Consider the following 17,399-nt stretch of genomic DNA (forward strand, 5'->3'; position numbering starts at 1 on the left):
CTCCCAAGGATTGGGTCACAAACTTGGACAAAATACTCTCCCCCTATGCCTATTGGTGCATGCTCTATCATTCATTCCTCTGCCCCAGAGTTTTGTGAGGTTCCCGGTTGCTTTACCGGAAAAGGCTTCTTTGCTTTAGTCTGAAACGACCTTACTTTAGACTTTTTGATGGTTATTCATCTGCACAAAGAATCGCCAGGCTGTTAGGACGGGAGCCAGTCTGGCAAATCAGGCTGTGTAAGTCATTGGAAAAAGAAACGGAGAGCCTCTCAAGCATACAGGGTTATTGGAACAAAGGATTTCACCACCCAGAGACGTGAGAGTTGAAACTTTTCCTATTTTTTGGCTAGTCTTGAAAAAGTAAGTGTGGAGGGAAAACCAGAGAAAACACAGGCACAGTCTCAGAGTGGCAGAAAGAAGGGTTTTCAGAGGGTGTTTTTCTCTTTAGGGTGGGGTTGGAAGAACATTATTCCCAGATTAGCAGTGGTAAAGGGAACAGGTAATGTTAATTATAAATTATTTTACACTCTTTTTTTTTTTTTTTTTAAATATATCTTTATTGATTTCAGAGAAAAGAAAGGAGAGGGAGAGAGAGAGATAGCAGCATCAATGATGAGAGAGTCATTGATAGAGCCCGCAATCCGGGCATGTGCCGTGCCTGGGAATCAAACCCCGATCGCCTGGATCCCAGGTCGACGCTCGACCACTGAGCCACGCCCGGCCGGGCAATTGTTTTGCACTTTTAAGAAGCTGTAGTTTGTTGTTGCTTTCATATGGATGTAGAGGGACACTTAGTAATGTTATCGTAATTAACAAGTGAAAAGGTTATTTTCGTTGGTATATTATCATACCTAGCATAATAAGCTAATTATGTTCAGGGCTAATTACTCTGCATTACAGAGACAAAACCTTTTTGAGTACTTCTCCCTCCACATCATGAATTTTGAGTTTTTAGTTAGTATTCTCTCCCCATACTTGAGGGGATCCCTCTGCTAATCTCTGGACTCCTCTCTGTGCAGCTGCATCTGCACCAATAGTCTGTCCTGTGGACTCGAGCCACCTTGGTTTCCCCAAACCCTCAGCTCTCTTTTCCCAACTCAGATAGTCTACAGGGCAACTCCTGGGTCCCCTGAAATTGCATGTCCTGGAAACTTTCTCAAAGCAATAAGCTGAGGCAATCAAGGGGCTCACATTGCTTCTCTTTTTCATCTGTCGGGCCTGATGTCCTGTCTCTTGAAAACCATTTTTTTGTTTTTGTTTTTGTCTGTGGGTTGTTTGTTTTTTCTTTATTTTGTTGGTTGGTTGGTTATTTCAGGCAAGAGGATAAATCTGGTCCCTAGATTGGACGTGGAAGTTTAAGAAGTCATTTTATCCCCGCTTCAAGGTCAATTGGGGTTGAGCTGATCTCAGTTCTGAAAGTTGTTTGGGATCAGCCGATTTCTAGCGTATATTATACATATATATATTATATATAACATATACTTATTACATATACATACATATGCATACACATGCACACACACACACACACATATATATATATATATATATATATATATATATATATAGATGAACAAAGACTGTTTGGTTTGCTATACCTAGTTTGGCTCAGTGGTTACAGCATAGGCCTGTGGACTGAAGGGGGTCCTGGGTTCAATTCTAGCCAAGGGCACATACCTCGGTTGCAGGCCCAATCCCAGGTCCTGGGGGTCGGAGCGCATGCCGGAGACAACCAATTGATGTGTCTCTCTCATATCAGTGTTTCCCCCCCCTCCCCCCCCTTCTGCTCTCTTTGAAGCAATGGAAAACTATCCTCAGGTGAGGATTGAAAAAAAAAGAATGTTTGGTTTAAACTGAAAATTCTTCTGAAAGTTTTACAAAGAAGTCAATACTAGCTACCAGGATTTTTTGTGACTAGAGTGCTACTATTTTCAAAGAAGTCGCAGGTATATTGTTGAAATTTTCCTAGAGTCTGGCCTCAATTTCTAGGGAAAAATGCATATTTCTAAAAATAAACATGGAAGTTATCATTTAACACCTTTATTTTCTTATTTAAAAACCAGAGGATAATGTATATAAAAATATGCAAGAATCACAGGAAACCCACATACCCAACCACTTAGATGAAATTGTTGCTGCCGTCAGTTTAACGCCTAGAAAGATCGGAAACCAGCTGCCTCAGACAGTCCTCTTCCAGCCTCCTCAAGAGAAACTCCATCGCTGCGAAGAGAAAGCCAAGTCCTATTCCAGGAGGCATGAAGTAAGGAGCGCCCCTTTTCTATTCCTGTGCTCTGATATTTGTTTTGTACCTACTCTATAGCTTAGGTCACATTCCCACTGTCTGGAGTTTGGTGCAAGAAAATATATAACTGACATATATCATGACATTAGTTTCAAGTATATAACATAATGATCCAATATATGTATTTATTGCACAATAATCACAGTAAGTATAGCTAACTTCCATCACTACACATAGTTGTAGTATTTTTTCTTGTGATAATAACTTTTAAGAGCTACTCTCTTAACAACTTTCAAAATATACAATACAGTATTATTAACTATAGTCACCATGTTGTACATTATATCCCTGGTCTTGTTTATTGTATGACTGGAAAATTGTACCTTATTTTTAAATGTTTTTATTGATCTCACAGAGAGGAAGGGAGAGAGAGAGAGAGAGAGAGAAACATCAAAGATGAGAGAGAGTCATTGATCGGCTGCTTCCTGCTCGCCCCCTGCTGGGGATCCAGCCGTAACCCGAGCATATGCCCTGGAATCAAACCGTAATCTCCTGGTTCATGGGTCAATGCTCAACCACTGAACCGCACCAGCTGGGCGAAATTTGTACCTTTTGACCTCTTTCACCCATTTTGCCCACTCCCCACTTACCATAATGCCTTCAAGGTCCATCCATGTTGTTGCAAATGGCAGAATTTCCTTTTCATGGCTGAATAATATTCCATTGTGTATATACATGTGTATTTTCTTAATCTATTTATCCACCAATGAACACTTAAGTTGTTTCCGTGGGATGTGGGCAGGCTTGAGTGACACAGGGCAGGAAATGAGGTTGGTTTATGGCTAGGCACTGGGGCCTGAAGGGTTTTCCATGTCCAGGGAAAGAGTTTAGATTTTTCTCGTAAAGGTGTAAGAAACTATCACAGGACTATAAGCGGGAGAGTGCCATGAGTAGGTTTGAGTTTCTGGAATAATCACTCAGATGGCTGGAGAAGAGAGCAAAACTGGGGGAGGAGGGCCAGTTTAAAGGATACGTATCTGCAGTAATCCCAGCAAGGAATTTTAAGAGCCCAAACTACAGCAGAGACCACAGAGATGCTGATATTTTGTGACAGGAATTTGAAAATGCAAATCAGTGGGACCTGGTGACTGAGGGGACGTAGGGGATGGAGAGGTGAGAGCGAACCTGAAGAGCATGTGTAATCTCTGATTCAGATCTCAGCTGGCTTGTTGACTGGAGGTGCCCTTTGTCTTTGTAATCAATACCGAGGAAGAGCGGGATTATGGAGAGAGGGCATGAATCCGATTGTGAATGTATCTTATTTATTATGTAGCAGATATTTATTTAGTACCTACTATGTGCCAGGCCCTGTGCTAGGCAGACCTAGGTTAGCAGCCTTTCTCAGCCAGAGTTCTGCTAGACAATTAAGCCCTACTGCCCTAAGCCTCTCTTTGTCTGTTTTGGTTCCTCATGCATCCCAAGTGCTTAGAACCACATCTAGCACATAGTAGGCACTCAATAAAAAAAAGTCCAAAGTGATTTTGTCCTTTGTGGCTCTATGTTTTCAGTTGTCTAAATGCTAAGCTTGCTTTCCCTTCCTCACAGTATAAGCAGGCGGTCCAGGAGCTCGTGCGCTGTGTAGCATTGACAAGGATTTGCTACGGCAGCTGCCATTGGAAACTAGCAGAGGCCTATGTTAATCTGGCTCAAGGCTACCTCCAGCTGAAAGGTGAGCTCAGCTCCGACCAAGGAGGCTCAGTCAGTTGGATTCTGTTCTTTCCCTAAATTTGGGCTCACACTTAACTGCAAGGGTTAGGTTATCATGATCAGTCTCCTCTCTACGCAGAGATTCCAGCACATAAGCCTATATTACCTCATTGGAACTGTGTTTGTAAATATCATCGTATTTGTATTATGTTAAAATAACTCTCCAAAGTATGATTACAGAGGGGAAGCAGAAGATTCCGAATTTAGTGTTTCATTAAAATTGCTGCGACAAAGCCAGGAGTAAATATCCTGAATATCTTATTTCCTGCCCAGGATGCTATATTGTATTCAATTTGTGTGGTTTTTAAAATAATTATTTAGAACCTATTTAATGTCTGATATTGGTGAGGTTTCAAAGCTGTTCAGTTCCTGCTTGTTCTGTTTTATTTCTAAAAAGACCATTTGGGGGGGAATTATCTTATTTTGAATACTAAGGTGTGGAAATTTCATCTTCAGTACTAGCCCTAGAATACTTTGGTTGCTACCATCATGACAATATTTCCTGCTGCCCCGATATCTCTCCACTGACAGTAGGTGAAGGAGACCTCATTAGGTTTCCTGTCCGCTGAGATGTAGAGAAACTGAGACTTCTTTTTCTTTGTCCACAGGACTGTCACTCCAGGCCAAACAACATGCCGAAAAAGCCAAAGAAATCCTCACCAACTGCATTGTGCCTCCCTATGACGACAACACAGATGTTTTCAGGTGTTCGGTTGAGCTATTTCATACCCTGGGGAGAGCCTTAGTCTCCCTTCACAAGTATCCTTTTGCCTTTACTTACAAATAGAAACACTGCGCATGTTCCTTGTATTAAATTCTCAAAGCCGACAGATGACTTGGGAAGGGGGCTGGGGAGCATGAGAGCCAAGGATGCCCAGGAACTAGGGTCCCGGAATCCAGAGCCCAGGGTCAGGTTTCCTGAACGCACCTCAGATTTAAGGAAGCTGCAGAGAACTTGACAAAAGCAAGGAGGCTTTTGGAGGAGCTGCTGCAGTGTGGAAGGATTGTAAAGGAAGAGTGGATAGAAATCCAAGCGCAGATCACACTGTCCTTCGCACAGTAAGTTTCCAGTTCAGGACTTTTTGTATACCCGAGGGCTGAAGGTTCTTTGCCAGAAGGCTCTGTCTCTGGGCAGGAGGCTTCTGCATGCTGTTAGGTCCATGGTTTTTACAGTCATGACAATATTTTGTGCAGCCCTGATACACCTCCACATGTCACTTGGCAGTAAGTTCGTGGTACAAATCTCGCTCTGTGTCTCCCCTTTTCCCCACTCGGCATTGTTTTTCGTCGTTGCCTGTACAATTGTTCGTTGCCTCTGGCTGCTGCTCAGTGCTCCATAGAATGCATTTACCAAGTGTGCTTAGCCATCCTAACAAGACACTTGTGCCCAGCTCGCTGCTCCCACCATGCACTGCCATGAACATACTTGACCAGCTCCACGCTTACAGCTAAGATAGACTTTTTCTGAGATCTGTACCCCAGGGGTAGGATTGTGTGGTCACAGGATACAATTGTACTTCAAGTTTACCGCACACTGGCCAATGCTACTCCCCCATCCCAGCACAGGTGGGTTCTTGTTTTCTCATGTCCCCAACAATATTTGGCATTGTCTGTCCTTTAACCTTTGCCAACATGATGCATATAATGTGCTACCTAATTATTTTTACATTTCTCTTATCAGCTACTTTGAGTACCTCTTCAGACACTTCTTAGCCATTTGGGATTCCCTTTCTCTGAATAGCCTGCTAGTATTTCTCATTTTTCTTGTGGGGCTTCCTGTATTTTTCTTGTTGATAATCAGGATTTTATTATATATTATAAATTAGTGCTATTGCAACTCTTCTGCCCATTTATTAATTTTTGTCTATGGTGTTCTTCATGGCAGAGAAATTCTGAATTTTCCTAGAGTCAAAACCATTACTTTTGAACCTAATGGTTTATGCTTTAGGAGTTTGTTTAGGAAATCTTTCCCACCCAAATGCCAAAGATACTCTCAAAATTGTCCCTAGAAGTCCTGCTTTAACTCTGTCCCACATGTTTATTATTATTATTATTATTTTGGATTTCAGAGTATTCAAGTTGACCTTCATGTCATTGTGCTCAGGAAACCACATGTTTAAGACACAACATTATTGCAGACATTAAATTTTTAGTGTACACAACTTAGTATATAAATTACCCTACAATTATTCACGTGATAGGTATTTTAGCTTGAAAACACATGAGATTTTTCAGTGTGTTCAGTGCTATTGATGTCTAATTTTATTGTATTATAGACAGAAACATATTTGTATGGTATGGACTCTGAAATTTATGAAGCTCCCTTTGGGATCTAGCCCATGGTCAAGTTTTGTGAAGGTTCCATGTGAGCTACAAAGGGAATTGTATTCTTTACTTGTTATGTGTAAAGTTGTAATAAGTCTGCCTTAGGGTGACCTTATTAATTCTATTATTCAAATGTATATTTTTGTTTATCTTTTGCAAATTTGATATATTAATTTTGAAGATAAGTGTGCTTAAATTTTGACGTACAATTATTGGACTATCTAGTGCTGTCCATGGTTAAGCCAGTCATTGTTTTATATAGTCTGATATACTCTGTTGGGTAGGAGGTTAAAACAGCAAGGTTTTTTTTGTTTTTTTTTATTGTCACCTGATGTTATTTTTTCCATTGCTTTTCAGAGACAATGGAAGGGAAAGAGGGAGAGAGAAACATGAATGTGAGAGAGACACATCAATTGGTTGCCTTCCACATGCGCCCTGACTGGGGCTGAGTCTGCAACAGAGATACATGCCCTGGGCCAGAATCGAACCCACAACCCTTCAGTCCACGGTTTGATGCTCTAACCACTGAGCAAACTGGCTAAGGCAAAACAGCAGTTTTCATTTATTGACTTGAGAAAGAGAGAGAGAGAGAAACATCAGTTTGTTGTCCCATTTATTTATGCATTCATTGGTTGATTCTTGTATGTGCCCTAACTGAGGGTAAAACCCACACCTTGGCTTATTGGGACACGCTTTAACCAACTGAGCTACCCAGCCAGGGCTGTTAATCTATTTTATTGGTCATTGTATATTGTCCTCTCTGCCCTATATCTATATCATTTTACCTGACCTTAAAATTGATACTGTAGCTCTCTTTTAGTATAAATTTTCCTAAAATATTTTTTTATCCCTTAATTTTTAATCTTTTTTTTGTTGTTTAAATTACTGATATATTTGAGCTTAAATTTCCCTTTTTCTTACCAGTTTTATGTTCCTTTCTTCTCTTTCTTTAGTATGGTCAAATATTTTTATTATTCCATTTTTCTACCTATTATCTGGTAAGTTATACATTATTTTATTTTTCTTCTAATGATTACCATAGGATTTGTCAGTTATATCCCTGACTTATTAGACTGCCATGTAAATTAGTCAATTAAGCACTTCCTAGACAATGCAGGGACCTTTGAATATGTTCATTCTCTTTAATCCCCTTCTTTCTGGTACATGTTTTTCTGTATTTAAATCACCATATATTTCGTACCATGGAGAGGAGGAAGACACTTGTGATGCACGTAACTGACAAAGGACTTATCTCTAGAATCTGTAGAGAACTGTATGTCAGTAAAACAAAGACAAACAATGGAATAGGAATTTGGGCAAGAGACTTTTCACAGAAAAAGTTTACCCACTTAGCTACTAAACATTAAATGGTGGTCCATCTCATTTGTCATCAGATAACTGAGATTTAAAATCATAAGATACTACATTTCCACTAGAATAGGTAATTTTTTTTAAAAAAAAGACTGATACTGTCAAGTGTCAGCAAAGATGTCATGCTCTCCTATGTTTTTTCTGATGTTGTTGTTTAGAATACATTATATTTTGTATAACTATTTTAGAAAACTGGTCCTATCTGTTCTATTTGAGAGTTTGCGTACTCTATGACCCAGCGGTGTCACTCCTAAATACACACCCAACAGAAATGCATACACGTTCATCAAGAGACATGGCAGAGAGTGTCCAAAGGTACATTACTGGTAATAGCCAAAGACTGGAAACAACCCAAATGTTCATCAGAAGCAGACTAGAGCCTGGCCCGCATGGCTCAGCGGTTGAGCATCAACCTAGGATCCAGGAGATGATTCCCGGTCAGGGCACATGCCAGGGTTGCAGGCTCCTCGATCCCCAGCAGGGGGCGTGCAGGAGGCAGCCGATCAATGACTCTCATCATTGATGTTGCCTTCAATCAATCAATCTCTCTCTCTCTCTCTCTCTCTCTCCCCCCCCTTCCTCTCTCTGAAATCAAAAAAGACATTAAAAGAAAAAAAAAGGTAGAGAAAATTGATATATTCATTCAAAGGAAATGATCAGCGTACTCCTATACTTAACATCATGGATAGCTCTCACATGCATAATGTTTGTGAAAGAAGCCAGACCCCAAAGAATTCGTCATACTATACGATTCTATTTATGTAATGGGAGGAAGAAGAGAGAAATGTTTGTGAAAGGCTACCGATCCAGAATTTCTCCCTGCCCAGGAGTAGGTATTCTGTCTTGCATTGTAGGATAGGAAATAGGCAAATCCGAGGTCCAAGATCTGATATTTGTTGCCATGTGTTGAGATCTGACTAATGTTATTTGTGCTTCATGTTGAACAATGTTGCTATAAAATAGAGTAAATTGTCTTCCTCTGAAACTCGCCCTGGCCAGTTTGGCTCTGTGGTTAGAGGGTCGGCACATGGACAGAAGGGTCCCAGGTTCGATCCCAGAAGGGCCCAGAGCTGCGGGCCCTCCTGAGTGCTTTCCAGATTAGCAGCGCCAAACCTTGCCAGCAGGTGGCGCGCCTCATATGCATCTGTGCCGAATCCGTGACAAAGCGAGTTCCAGTTCTGAGCTGCCCTACAAAAGTTACCTTGTATTTAGCAGAGCTGTTTTAAACTTTGCTACTTTTTTCCCCATCGTGAGTCTTCACGGTGACCCAGCCCTCGTGCATGTTTAAATTGATGGTTTTCATGGAGTCTCTTGGCTTTGTTTCCTGGCTGAAGTGTGAATGTTTTGCCCAAACTGAGCTGCCTCATAGAAAGTAATGAGACTTCGGTTTTGTGCATTGCTGCAGTTACAGTCACAACCACAAGGGCCTGCTTTTTCGCCAGGTCTTGGAGGTGGATGGCCGGGATAATTCCTCAGGCAGCTCTCACGGGATCTGTGTTTCTCTTAAAAGGGTATCTTTTAGGTGCATCCACTTCCTCTGTCTGTGGCACCTTTTATGGTGCCCATCAGGCCAGGCCGGCTCTTTTCTCCTCGGGCTGACAGATGAGTGCTGCAGAGTGACTCATGCTCCAGGCCTTCCATCCCTAACTGTGGCCTAGAGCTTTGTCCCTTCTACCTGTCCGCCTCTGTTCCAGCACCACTTCATCCAGTAATTATTTATTAACATTGGAGAGTGGATCTAATCATGTGTTCCTATTCCTGCAACTGTTTTAAATATGATCAAGAAAGTCAAGAGCAAAAATGAGCAAAGTCCCCTAGTGCTAAGAATTATTTTCTATCCTGGTTACTGATAGCTAGATCCCCAAGACAGGTAGCTGTCTCTATATGTACACACACACACACACACACACACACAGAGTTATTAGAATGATCTTTCTGTGTGGCATGACTGTGTTGACCCATTGAGATGGCTGCTCCAAAAAACGCGACCTGGCCAGGCGTGCTCTTTAACCAGTAGTGTCATCTTCAGAGTCTCCCCAGCTTGTTCAGCGGGCACCTGGCCTGGCCTTGCTGAGCTGAGCGAGCTCTCAAGTGTGTCCATACACCATCTACAGGACAGTTCCCAGGTATCTTTAAGGGATGTGACGTGATGTAGCTGACAGTGTGGGCTTTAGAGTCAGGGAGCCCCAGGTCAATTCAACATCCGTTCAATGTCCCGGTTAAATGTGGTGACAGTAGTCCCTCACAGGGTTGCTTTGATGATGACATGGACCCCACATTAAAGCATCTGGATACCCTACATGGTAGGCCCTTTAAGAAAGTAGTGATATTGCCCTGGTTGGGTGGCTCATTTGGTTGGAGCATCATCTCTTACACCAAAAGGTTGCGGGTTTGGGCACATACCTGGGTTGTGGGTTCAATCCTTGGTTGGCGCGCACGTGGGAGGCAACCGATCGATGTTTCTCTCTCTCTCACTCCCGCCGCCACTCTCCCTTCCTCTGTCTCTAAAATCAATAAAAACATGTTCTCAGGTAAGGATTAAAATAATAATAATAAATATTAAAAATAGTTATTATCACTGAACATTCTAGTAGAACATTTTCCTTTCTGTGACTTCATCCCAGGAATGATTCAGATTTTAAAGCACGTACTTACCTCACAGCTTAACATTCTGGCTTTTCGTATTTTTTTCCTAGACTTGAGAAGGCGGAGTGCTTTTGTCTTTGCTCATGAACCGCCTAAGCTGCAAATCAGATCGTCGTCTTTGTTTCCTTTTAAAGCTTCAGTTTGTTTCTTGGTCTTGGTTTCTCTTGATTCATTGTGGTCATCAGATTTGGAAAGTGATTCTAACACAGGAGAGGGGAGGAGAGGGGGGTGGCTTCCCCCTTAGCCAGTGCTTCCTGGAAACAGGTAGAAGATAATAGAAAATAAAACAAAGCAGTGGCTCGTGGGACCGTATACATCCACCTGCCATCACCTCATTAGGATGGAATTCTAGTTAGTTCTGGGTGCTTCCCCACGGAGCATTCCCGCTGGCTTTTATTGGGAATTTTTGATACTTTAGTAAGAGGCTGTACTTTGAGACTCCACAGTCCTCTCAGCGTCGGCCCAGCCAGTAATCTCCAGGTTGGACTTTTGCTTTCTGGACCCAGCGTTCATTTTTTTAGTTCATACCACTGCCTGAAGGTCCTCAGTGTCTAGGTCGCACCTCTCTAGACGTGTTTCTTTAATGAATCACTTTCTGTGCGTTTAGCTTTTGGGCGGAAAGGGTCTGACAAACGCTCATGTTTTCAAAGCCCCGATTCTCCCCCTTCTCGCTCCTGGGAAACGCTCTGCTGCTTTCAGAGGAGACATCCCTCCTGTCCGCTCCTCCCGCGGGATGCGTGTGCCTGGAATGCTCGATGCCTGTTCAACCCAGGCTCCTCTTCACTAGTGCGGGATGTAGGCCCGGCAATGCTGGACATCTCCTTATGCATTTGTGTGCATACAGGTTAGATACAGCATTTTCACACAGTATACAAAGTATTTTTGTAATTTGCCTTTTTGCTGAAGAATATATAGTGAATACACATCTATATTGATAATTATGGATCAATATTAGCTTTAATGGCTAAGTGGCATCCCACAGTATGGATGTACTTACTGTAACCTGCTTGGATGATCGCCTATTGGTGTATTTTAAGTGCTTTGTACTTTCCCACTATTACAAAGAATGCTTAGGTAAACATTCTTATATGGAGATCTTCTTGTCTTGCCAGAGTATCTCTTCAAGATAAACTATGAAAGTGCAATTAGCAGAAATGTGTGTGCACATATATGCATACAATTTTGATGCAGAAAAGTTTATGCCCAAATTATATTCTCCCCAACAATTCATGAGAGTGCCTCACACTCTCACCAATACTGGGAAATTTCTGTAATTTCTCAACAGATCAGTTATGAGAATCTCGGCATCTTTATGGTTGCTATTGTTTTATTAAGTACTTCATATATATATTTTAAATATGTTTTTGTTGATTTCGGAGAGAGGAAGGGAGAGGGAGAGAGAGGGACAAACATCAATGATGGGAGAGAGTCATTGATCGGCTGCCTCCTGCACACCCCCTGCTGGGGATTGAGCCCACAACCCAGGCATGTGCCCTGACCGGGAATCGAACTGTGACCTCCTAATTCATACATAGGTCGATGCTCAACCACTGAGCCACGCCAGCTGGGCAAGTAGTTTATAATTTTCAAACTGGCACCTACCTAGCACTTACTATGTGTCAGATGCTGTTCTGGTGTTTTTATGAATATTAACTAATTTAATCTTCACAATAGCCCGGTGAAGCGAGCGCTGTTATCAATCTTAGCATCAGATGAGGAAACGGTTATGCAGCTTGAAGGCTGTACATCCAGTAAGTGGTAGAGCCAGGATTTGAACCTTCCTGGTTGTTCCAGAATCCATCCTCTTGACCACTGTGCCTTTGGAGGAGACAGAAGCCTCAGCTCGCTAGGAAACAAACCTGGCCAACAGGGATCCGAGAGCCAGACCCTCACTACCAGACCACGTGTATTTCCAGTGCTTTCTATTTTAATTCTAAAAATAATCACTTTGATTTTTTAGGATGTATCAAGGTCAGAAGAAATCAAAAGAAGCTCTGCCCCACTACCAGGAGGCTTTAGAATATACCCAGATCAGCAAAGGTGAAAAAAGTCTTGAATGTGTGCCCATATTGAGGGAATTGGCAGGCGCAGAACAAGTCCTGAAACTTCACGAGGAGTCCATCAACCACTTTTTACAGGTAAGCCTGCAACACGCTGGCCCCGGTGCTTTCCATAAAGACAAGTGAAGTAGCAGCTCTGAGATTGCCTGACTTTGTTACTTGCTGAAGTCTGAAATCCGTTAGGAAGGCAGGCCAGCCAAAAACTCGAGCAAGATGTTCCACCTCCAAGAGAGAATTCCTTCTTCTCTGGGAAGCCTCGGCTTTTTGCTCTTTAGGCCTTTAGCTCAGTATTGTTGAGGGTAACCTCCTTTACTCAGAGTCTGCTGATCGTAAATGTTAATCCCGCTACAAGATACACCCACAGCAACATCTGGACTGGTATTGACCTAACAACTGGGCACAGTAGCCTAGCCAAGTTGACCCCTAAAATTAACCATCACAGAGAGCTTGATGTTTTTGTGTCATAGCATCTGCTGAAAGCACATTTTAAATTGTTTTCTGAGAATTTGTTCCTGTTAAAGTTGTAAAATACAGACTAATTCATGCCTATTATTTCAAATGAGAGATATAATGACACGGTACTGAGAGTTCTTTGTGGCTCTTTTTAATTGTATCTGACCTTTATATTCCCACCCACAGGTTATTAAAGTGTCCCATTCTATCACTTTTCTGGATTATCTCTCTCTCTTTTTTTAATATTCACCTGAGGATATTTTTTTCCATTGTTTTTCAGAAAGAGTAGAAGGGAGAGAGAGAGAGGGGAGAGAGAAAGAGAGAGAAACATCAATGTGAGAGAGACACATCAATTGGTTGCCTTCTGCATGAGCCCTGACTGGGGCCGGGGATCAAGCCTGCAACCCAGGGACCCTTCAGTCTGTGGGCCGACTCTCTAACCACTGAGCCAAACTGGCCAGGGTTGCATTAGCTCTCTAAAGTACTACTAACACCCTGTGACATATTATCATTTCCAATTTATAGACAAGGAAGGCCAAGTATTGGAAAGGTTGAGCGATATGTCCAGGAGTAACAGTTACGCCAATAAATGGCATCACTCAGATGCAAGCCCAGTATGTTTTTTTTTTTTTTAGAAAGATTATTCTGGGTGATATGTAGAGAGTGGATTGGGGAGGAGGTGCCTAGAGTGGAAGTAGAGGAACCAGTCAGGAGGCTATTGAGGTAGTGAAGGCAGAAGGTGATGGTGGCTTGAACTGGCATGAGGATGGTATGCTGGAGAGCAGTAGGTGGGTTTGACCATGATTTAGGAGGCAGAACTGGTGAGATATGGAGATTGGCCAGATGCAGGGGAAAGAGGGAAGATGGAGAGTCAAAGGTGACTCCTGGGTGGACAGCAGGGAGCACGTGTGACTGGGTGACGGGGAGACGACGAGCTCAGGTTGTGATGGTGCGTCTGAGCCCCCAGGGAGGCACCCAAGTGGAAATGACAACTAGACAGTCAGGCGGTGGGGACTGGAGCTCAGCAAATAGGTCAGGAGGTCATCTACTTATACCCAGTAGTTGAATAACCTGCCAAAGGGCACAGGGACAAATTTGCAAGAAAAACATGAGAAAAAAGTAAAAATGGAAGAGACACCTTCTATGTCATTTGATTTTTTTTGCTGTTACGGAGGACATGGCATTGCTGGGGGTATAAAGGCGTTAACATATGTGACATGCTTAGCCCAGTGCCTGATACACCATGGTACTTAGGAATCTGAAAAATTTTTCCTTCCCTTTCCTTTCTTTTCTTTCACTGATGACCTTGTTGTGGGAAACACTGGGGCAATGAGAAGGATAGAAACAAGGTCGTGTAGTGAGGTGATAAATGTGGATGCCTAGTTCCAAAAGTGCTAAGAGGTGAGGGAGATGCAGACAGGCACGAGGTGTGCAGGTCTGAAGGTCACACGGAGCTTGACCTTCAGGGGACGGCAAGGTCGTAGTTAGAAGGCTTTCTCTGTATCCAGGTTATAGAGGAATCCACTCACTTTTATAACACTTGTCAAGTTTGCAAAGTGACTTTTACTGGTTTATGCTTGAGGTTCATAAAGATGAGGGAGTTTCAATGAAATTCCTGCTGATTATTATTCACGAGATCGCTTGGTGAAGCCTGAATAGCACCGGATTTGAAATGGGAAGCTCTGAGTTGGACTTCAGATTCTTCTGTTTGGTTCTACAAGTCACTTAACCTCTCAGGAAAAGACAGGAAGAAGGAAAAAGACCCGCAGGGCCTCTCAAAGGCTCAGGACTGAAAGTGCTTTGTGAGCCATTAGGCCTGTCCCCAGGACACACTACTTGTATTTATTAACCACCATCACTAAACATTTATCAAGGCTCCCCGTCTCTTTAGGGATGTTGCCGAAGATACAGAAAGGTTCCGTGTGGCTGCAGTTCATGCCTAAAAGTCATTTATTAAATACACACAAAGAGGAGGGGTTTGATTATTTCCCATCTTGTTCTCACCCAGCATTCCTTTGGAGTGACAGAAACACCCAGAGAGAAAAGACCTTTTATTTCCTGCAGAATGTAGAAAAGTTCCAAAGTATTTTAGGAATTAACCCATTAAGATGGAGAAAAATAAAGTCAGCCCCACAGAGCCACCCCTCGGGGAAGGCAGCCATCCCAGGGATGGATGGAAGCTGTCAGGCCCCATTCATTGCTCTGCGGCAGGAAACCATTCGCACCTGAAACTCCTCCTGGCAGATGTTGGCAGCACCTTATTTTCCATCCGAGAGAGAAGTGACAGGGTTTCGTTGCTGTGAGCCAGTGTGTGCTTGGTGGGGGGTGTTTCCAGGGGGTATAAGTGGACACCACATTGGCTTGTGTGGCCTTTTCACAACCCTGATGCTCGAATTCATCCCTGTTCAGTTATCTGAGCGGCGCAGCCACTCAGCACTTACCAGCTTCAGAGAATTTTGATTTGCAAAGTATAATGAAATAATCTAATCTGTCGGTCAGGAAATCCTGTTTCAGGCTCCTGCTCCGGGAGAGTTACTGGCCTGGGCCAGGCCTAGATGACGGCTGACAGGTGTCACACATGGGTCCTGGCAGATTCAGACTGCTTAGCACATGGCAGCTCTTCTGACGGGTTCCTGTTCCTTGCTGTGTATTTGCTATAACATTGTTAGCTCTAATTTTCAAAACTTCTGAAAAATGCCAGCCTTTTTTTTTGTTAAAAATTAGAAAAGAGGCAGAACATAATTAGGATTTTATACATCATGAAAATGTTCTAAGAATGGCATAATCTGGGTTCCATACAGTTTCTTTTTAAGTAATAACTATTTTTTAAAAATATTATAATGTTCTTTATATTAAAAACATCAAGCCATACAGAAAAATACAAAGACATGAGTTACAGGTCATTTCAGGCCTTCCCTCCCAGAAGTAGCTGATACTGTGAATATACAGATGGGTCTAGACTGAGAGACAGAGAGAGGAGAAGAAAGACTGATGAAAGTGACGGCATAAAAATGAAAAACTGTGCGACAACAACCGCTGAAACACTACAATGCGGTGGGCTCTGGGACAGTGATGGAAGGTCTAGATGTCAGGGGTCCTGCCCTCAAGGAGCAGCCTGGTGAGTGAGAGAGACCTCAGCTGAATAATCGCGCTGATGAACCTAAAATTGCAACTGAGACGTGCGCCACAGGGAGAGATACCAGGCGCTAGAGCTCCAAATACAGGGCCTTCGGAGCCGGTGGGGGGATCCCATGGGGATTGATAATGAGACTCCCAGAGGTTGAGGAGATGAGAGAGGAGCTGGTGTGGTGAGAGCTCAGGGTGTGGGGGCGATGAAGCTGAGCTGAGACGAGGGCCAGGCTAGGTTATGACTGTGCACGCGCCTGTGTGTGTGTGTGAGTGTGTGTGTGTGTGTGTGTGTGTATGCTTATGTTTGTATAAAGCTTATCAGTGTTTCTGAGATGATACACAGAAAACTGTTGACAGCAGTGAGCTGTAAGGAATCAGACTGGGAATGGGGAGAAGGGAGGGTGTGGCTCATGGACAGAAGGGAGGACCATTTAAAATTATCTTTATTCTGTTCTACCACTTAGGATTTTTTAAATGATAGGCAGGTATCACCGTTCCGATCTAAAAACCTAGTTAAGTTTTAAGAAAACACATACTTGCAACCAAAAGAGAACAAAAAAAATAAGGCCCTGACACATCTGTTTTGGTGCCAACCCTTACAGAGAGAGGAGGGCCTTTTCTCTCCAGCCCTTTGGAGGAGCTAAAATTGACAACGGGAAAGCTGCCACTGAGGACTTTCTCTGACTATTAAAAGAACTGGCTCAGTGTGGATCCCTGAGAACCCAGTTTTCTGTTGCTTTGAGCACCCAGTGACTTGGCTTTCATCTGCTCCCCCAGGGATTCCCAGCTCCCTCTTTCTCTTAGCCAAGGCCTCCCAGCTGCCCCATGCCCCTGGGGGCTGTGCGGCCATGAAAGGCTTCCTTCCTGGGCAGAGGTGGGACAGGAAAGGAAGTGGCACCCTTGGGCTGCAACGTGACCCTGTCTTGCACCAGGTGTCAGCTCCAAGCTGGAGGGTAGAATGGCCAGCTTGGCAGGGCCGAGAGCGAAAGCTATGCAGCCTCACAACTGGTCAGTTATAAAAGAACCACAGCAAGCTCACACCGCACAATGACCAGCAGATTTGAGCTTCTGTGGAACGAAGACCAAATCTGAATCAAAGCAGAAACCCAGGCATTTGGTGGGAGGCACCTCAGCGTGTGCTCCATCCACTATTTACTGCCTGGCTGCCCTCTATGGCCTCCCTGTCCAGGTAGTTCTCAGAAGCTGCTTAGGTGTCCACACACTGTCAGCTCAGTCTCCCCTAACCAGCCCGTTCAATTCTGGGCCAAGTCTGCTACTCAGCAACCCCCGACTCTTACAGTGATTCATTCCACTGACTAGAAAAGCATCCTCTGTAACACTGACCATCTTAATCACCAGGTCTTAGTCTGGAAAAGCATGCGATTTGGAATCGCAGGCCTTAGTCT

The 17,399-nt window shown here is 43.3% G+C and overlaps 1 protein-coding gene across 4 annotated transcripts in view; it reads left to right on the plus strand.

Moving 5' to 3' along the window:
• The window catches only part of TTC23 (tetratricopeptide repeat domain 23), a 37,940-nt gene that overhangs the window by 918 nt on the left and 19,623 nt on the right, over nucleotides 1-17,399 (plus strand). Inside the window, exons 1-6 of one of the 4 annotated variants that reach the window (XM_016200572.2) lie at nucleotides 54-360; nucleotides 2,064-2,260; nucleotides 3,848-3,971; nucleotides 4,618-4,768; nucleotides 4,943-5,068; nucleotides 12,312-12,489. In XM_016200572.2, coding sequence (XP_016056058.1) covers nucleotides 2,084-2,260; nucleotides 3,848-3,971; nucleotides 4,618-4,768; nucleotides 4,943-5,068; nucleotides 12,312-12,489 — 756 coding nt within the window. In that variant the 5' untranslated portion in view covers nucleotides 54-360; nucleotides 2,064-2,083. Of the gene's footprint in view, nucleotides 1-53; nucleotides 361-2,063; nucleotides 2,261-3,847; nucleotides 3,972-4,617; nucleotides 4,769-4,942; nucleotides 5,069-12,311; nucleotides 12,490-17,399 lie in introns of those variants that run through there. The other 3 variants (XM_016200579.2, XM_016200593.2, XM_016200586.2) reach the window with 3 other exon arrangements.

Source organism: Miniopterus natalensis, chromosome 22, assembly GCF_054644295.1.
Source record: "Miniopterus natalensis isolate mMinNat1 chromosome 22, mMinNat1.hap1, whole genome shotgun sequence".
In the NCBI taxonomy this organism is placed as follows: Eukaryota; Metazoa; Chordata; class Mammalia; order Chiroptera; family Miniopteridae; genus Miniopterus; species Miniopterus natalensis.